Raw genomic sequence first — 6,260 nt, 5'->3', positions numbered from 1 at the left:
GAAATGAACATATATATATATATATATATATATATATATATATATATAAAATCTGAGTGAGATAATTCAGTTACCTACACCATTATGAGCAGAATACCTGTTTTTGAAAACATTCAGTCCCAGTCTTTTCTCCTCTTCCACCTGGGTTTTTTTTTAACAGAAAAAACTGATGCAGTGTCTAACTGAACTCAACACAGTACAGACAGTATGAGCCTTGGGAGGGTTTTTACACTTGCTGCACCACACACACAGGTCATACCAATATTTTTAAGGTTCTTGTAAATGAAACACACACTCACACTCACCACTGTCTCAGCAAAGGTAAAAGAACGGACCGTGCACGTGAGAATCCGTTACTGTGGGTGTTTCAGGGCGACCAAACAGACACTGAGTTAAAGAGTTCCACCAGAGTTCTGTTCTTTTATTATTCTGATATTTAGTGTTTGTCAGCAAAGACGTTATAAAAACCTTCGGGCTTCTCACTGACTGGTAATGGATTTAAGAAATATACGCCATTAATGAAACATAAACAAGAGTTTCCGCACACACAGTGGAATCAGAGCAGTGCTATTCCAATACTGAACTTTAAAGTGAATGGAAAAATGAAAAAAAAAAAAAGAATACAAGAAATTATTCGAAAAAGAAAGATTCAGGTGTTTTTTTTCTACATACACAGTTATACAGTACAATGCACAGTCAAATATGCAATAAATAAATAAATACAAGGAAATAGCCAATAAACATTTTAATTATAAAAATCCTCTTGAATAACTTATAGTGGTAATAATCCAGAAACAAATAAAAGTATTTTATTTTAATTTTTAAACAAAATGATAACAATCAGCACAGCTGATGTAATGTAGCTCTGCTGTAGTATTATAAATATTTTATTGTAATTTAAATATTAATATAGTAATAATAGTATTGTAATGTTTACCAAGTTTTGTCACAATAATGACAATGAAATATTTGCCACAGACGGCTGTTAACAACTGAAACCTCAGCACTGACATAACTAATACAACAGTAACTGTGGCTGCTGTGACACATTCTGACAACAGGCGACAACATCACTGTTTGTTGACTTCATAAACAGACACCAGTTCAGTTCACAGTTTGTGACAACACAAAAAGCCACTCAGCAGAAATGACACAAAAATGCAGACAAAGTCTGAAAAAACACCAGGAAACAAACCTTTTTTTGGAAGTGAAAAAAACCAATGCTCTTGTCTACAGACAGGACGATGGTCAGTGGTCCTGACACCGAGAAAACTTTGTCAATTATTCACATAATTTCTCCTAAAACAACTCTGATCATGTACATGATCATTTACCTCAGTCTGAAATCAGACGACAGACCAGGACCAAAAACAGGGTCAAGAACTGTTCAGAACTGTTCTCCTTAACTGGAGATCAAGTTACATGGTCACCTTTTCTAAATCTAAATCTCATTTTCTTAGCTCCTCTCTCATCTAACCTCTTTCTTCAGCTCAGTTCAGCCCCCCTCAGTGCTGCTGCTGCTGCTCTGATGCTGAGGCAGGACTTCACGTGACCTTTGATGACTCTGTAACTGAGTCTAATTTGGTTTCCTGCCTTAGAGCTAATGAGCAGTTAGAGAGAGAGGAGTCGTCAGTCATTCAGAGGAAGGTTGGAAGTCTAACCATGAGCCTGGTCCTCCTGAGGTCAGAGCTTCAGCCAGGACTGTAACAGTCTGGCTGTATTTACAAGTTATAAACAGCAGCTTGTAAAAATAATAATAAAATAAACATGTGCCTCCTTTGTCAAGTGGAGAAGGGAGTGGTCTAGTGAAGTATAGCTACTAGTGTTCCCTCTTAAAACCTCCAGAAACTGATCAAGTTCTTCAGTTGAGGAACTAAACATCTTTCAAGCTCCAAGAAGAAGTCCAGTTGATTACAAGTAAACTCTGTGGAGAACATGACCTGGATGGAAGAGAACCTTCACAGACGCCTTAAAGATTCTTAGTTATCTGGACATGCCACCTAAAAAAAATCTCTAATGTGGCACACTGCCTGGAGACCTTGAAGATTCTTCACAGGCAGCATGAGCAGATTTTATTTTTCTACTGCTCGCTGTGTTTTTTTTTTTTTTTGTTTTGTTTTTTTTTCACTGTTGAGGACATTGGAAGTTTTAAAAAGAACTCTCAATCTGTTTGACACGTCTCCATTAAAATGCATAGTAATGACTGTAATCCACCAACTCTATTTTAAAAAAGATCCTTTCCGATCCAGCGATATATAGAAGAAAATGGTTTTCATTTCATTTACTAATCATGATTAATCTAATGTATTATTATCCATATACATAGCATATATATATATACACGTGTGTGTGTGTGTGTGTCATGAGAGAGAGAGAGAGGGAGAGAGAGCTATATCACTGTGAAAGTCATCTTTTTCAAATCTGAGGCGTGTTAAACGATCATCATTCTTCTACCCTCCCACATCCATCTTCCACCATCAACCCGTAACGTTAATGTATGAACTTCCTTTTCATGTTTTCATTTCCTAATTGAAACGACTTTCACACCAACATAATTGCAGTCCATTAGCGGAGTGAAAATGAACGTTTATGGAATATTAATGCGCCCCACAATCATCAGTCACTCTGCTGCTCAGAGCTGACGGCCGTCTCTCCTCTGGGCTTCAGAAAGACCGAAGAAAAGTCCCTTCACAGTGAATTAAACATGGTCCAGAGTGTAGACAGTATGGGTCACAGACGAGTGGCCCAATTTAAAAATTCATCATCATCATTATCACATCATTACAGAGCGCAGAAAAGTGAACAATGGAGAGTCTGAGAGCTGAAGGAAATCAGAGGTTTAAAAAAGACGTCTTTATTTGACTTTGCCGCTGATTTTATCTAGGTTTTTTGTGTCTAAGAAATATTGGATTCATTTTGGTTAGGTGCAGTTAAACCTGCATGAACCGGGGTTCTTCTGACAGGCTTCTGTCTGGTCTTTGCCAATGTTTGCTTTACAGGAACCTTAATGGACATTTTCCACCGAGACAAAAGATAAAAAAAAACATGTTTTTCTCATTTGTTTTTGTCAAATTCAACTCTGATTCTTTAGCTAATTGGTCATTTATGTTACACATCTCAAGGACAGAGGTTCACAGGTTAATATTCAGAGAATCTGAACTTGTTTATCACTTGAATAAATGATTTTCTTTTTTTTTTTAATGATGTGGAAAGCTAAATCACTGATGTTCCCTGTGCTTTGGTCTGTTAGACAAAACCATGACTTGGTGTTGGTAAGTGAATGGTTAAGGGTCGTTAGTAGGGATGAAGTTTGACTAAGACGTATTTAAACAATGATTTAAAATCAGTAGTTCAACTGCTAAGATGCATCAAATGAATGAACGCAAATAAGTCTCTGCTGCTGCTACTGCTGCTGCTCTAGGTCATCCTGATGCATCACAAAAGATGAACGAGTTATGATAAAATTAGTAACTAAACATCAGCCAAAAAAACACAGAAATAAAAATTCAATGAGAAATACATAACAGTAAAATAATATTTTACACAAAAAAATCGACTAAGAAACAATAAAACATTAACAAATTTAGTTTTAAAGTCAATAAAATCAAATGAAATAATGGTGCTAGTAAAAAAAAAGGAGAAGGTCTACCTACCAACCTTACCTAAAAGGTAGCTTGAAACGACTAATAATTAGCCAAGACTCAGGTTTCTTTCTGTTGTCTACCAGAAAATGCCATTGTAGCTTTTGGAAATGGATCAGACGTGAAGACCAGTGGTGGACAGTCTGGAATTCCCAGTCCAGGGTCAGAGAACCAGATCCCTTCGCTGGTGACCACAGCTCCAAGAGTCTCCATGGAACCAGAGCAGAACATCAGAGCACAGATTCCCACTCAGGTGAGAGCAGGCCAATGTTCAGAACAGGGGAATGAAGTTGGGCATTTTTATAGCATGTTTTTATGACTTATATTTGCAGCTTTACTCAAACTGTATAGCAATGTGGATATGGTCGGTTTTTGATGTATTAAGATATGATTTTTTTGGCATTCCAATCCCAAAGTAGACCCACTGGTGGAGCATTTTATTGGATCTTAGCCATTTTTGAGAAAGCGTTTATGAATTTATTTTTTCTTCTTAAAGTCCAACCACTGCGCGGTTGTAGTAACATACTTTTTTTTTTGGCATTTTAAGTGCAAATAATCAAAAATGTTTTAGAATAGTGAGTTGGCCAAACTTAGTCAAAAAAGTCAAATAAGACTTGGGTTTTTTTTTTATAAAAAAAAGTTGCATTCCAGTAAGCTGTCAAAAACTATTGAGTACAAATTCATGATATTTGGAGGGATTTTCAGCCCTAATCCTGCTAGAAATGGGTCCAAGTGTCATGAATATACAAATGGTTCAAATGTCCAGACTCACCTTGTTCTGATGATGGTCCTGTTTGATAAACTGTCTCTTTTTGGACGTTCTTATATATTGTTTACATTTATATCTGCCCCTACAAACAAATAAATACACATACACACAAAAGTATGAAATGCAAATATTATTATTAATAATAATAATAATCATTTATAAGAACAAATTAAATCATATATTTACTCTTGTAAATAGGCCTGTTAAATGCACAAATACATGATCACACAAACTTACAGACAGTTATTTATATACTGCAAGTACATATAAGACATGTACTGTACATAAAAAGTTCAACTTCGCAATCATCTGAATTATTTCTGGATGGTTTTTGTCACTTCTGTAATATTCTAGAAAGGTGTGAAAATGGTTTTTGTCACTTCTTCTGTAATATTCTAGAAAGGTGTGAAGTGTTTAATGAAGCACCTTTTTAATTGGCACAACATCACATTTACACCTGGTGCTGTGTAAATAATTAAACATTATTTTTGGTCTGTTTACCTTAACTATTTCTTCCATTCAGTGTATACCACAGTAGTGTTCAGTGAGAGCTAACGTTCATCTACTTTGCCAACAGTAATGTTAATTTTAATAATTAATAAAAATATGAGTGATGTAAATAAATAATTTCACATTTACTCTGTCATTGACAGTCATTGTCTGACTGAAGTCATTTTTATTGTGAATAAAAGTCACTGATGTCGGGCAGATGATGGAGTAGGAGGAGGTGCTGACGACGGAGATTCTTCTCCCCGCAGGTAAACGAGAACGACAGATTGTGGGGAGAAGACATTGACTCCACTCTTACATCTCCGGGTCTGTTGGACGGTAGCGATGATCCACTCAGTCTGTCCGTCCTCCTGCTCCTCAGCTGGATGACCTCCGTGCTGTTGCTGCTCCTCTCTGACTTCTGAAGGAGATGCGGGGCAAACATCCACAGCAGTGGTACTGAAGACAAAAGGACATACCGACATGAGGACAGAGCCATTTCTATGTGTCAATCAACAGAGGGTGCGGTGCTGACAGTTAGCCCCGACCCCAACTCCATCACCAAATCACACTTTTATCACTTTTTGTTGTGAGTGAGTGGAAGCAGATGTGTTGTGCTGTGTTGTACAGCCTTGTCCTGAACCTTCAGAACATCCAGCAGAGAGAGGAGGCGATGGAGGAGGAGCTGCTGCCTGGGAGGAGGAGGAGGAGGAGGAGGAGGAGGAAATAAGATGACAAAGAGAAAAAGAAGTGAAGAAAAAAAGCAGGAAAGTGGAAGACCAAACAGAAGGAAGGAAAAGGGAAGGACAGGTAACAGGAAGTCCACCTCCTCATTTGTGGCCTCACAAACATAAAAAGTAAAGTACTTACTGAAACCAAAAGACACAAACACTGAGTTTGTTCCCAATGTAAAAGTTCTGTGTGAAGAACAGTGACTGGTACTGATAAGAATAAGTGTACAGTGAAACAGAGACGCTGATAAAACAGTGGCAGAAAAATGTATTTAAAAAAGATCTATGGATATAAATATAGAGATATCTCTGCCCCTTCAAAATCCCTGCCCCTTCAAAATAAAAGTCTTGTTGTCCTTGAATATTCCTGGATGTGGAGAAAAAAAAATGTTGTTGAGACTTTTCCTAAACTCTGAGCTTAAAAGTGTTTGATCCTTCACACCACAAAACCTATTTTTAATTTATTTGTATTATTAATAAACAGGCACAATCGGTACCAACGCCAGCTGCAGGCCTGGGTTTAAATGGTAGACATAACCTTATTCACATGTCAACCATAAAGTACCATGGAAAGTAAGTACCAGGAACATGAAGATTATACAAATGTGTTCCTCTGGTCCTCAGGTTTTA

The 6,260-nt window shown here is 37.1% G+C and overlaps 1 protein-coding gene across 1 annotated transcript in view; it reads left to right on the top strand.

Annotated features, from left to right (window-relative positions):
• Positions 1–5,933, top strand: part of gfra4a (GDNF family receptor alpha 4a) — a 105,629-nt gene extending 99,696 nt beyond the window's left edge. Inside the window, exons 7-8 of the mRNA XM_008316414.3 lie at positions 3,728–3,894; positions 5,169–5,933. Of these exons, the coding sequence (XP_008314636.1) occupies positions 3,728–3,894; positions 5,169–5,324 (323 nt within the window). The 3' untranslated portion in view covers positions 5,325–5,933. The remainder of the gene's footprint in view (positions 1–3,727; positions 3,895–5,168) is intronic.
• The last annotated feature ends 327 nt before the right edge of the window (positions 5,934–6,260 follow it).

Source organism: Cynoglossus semilaevis, chromosome 1, assembly GCF_000523025.1.
Source record: "Cynoglossus semilaevis isolate Cse_v1.0 chromosome 1, Cse_v1.0, whole genome shotgun sequence".
Lineage (NCBI taxonomy): Eukaryota > Metazoa > Chordata > Actinopteri > Pleuronectiformes > Cynoglossidae > Cynoglossus > Cynoglossus semilaevis.
This window is presented reverse-complemented; position numbering and strand designations above follow the sequence as displayed.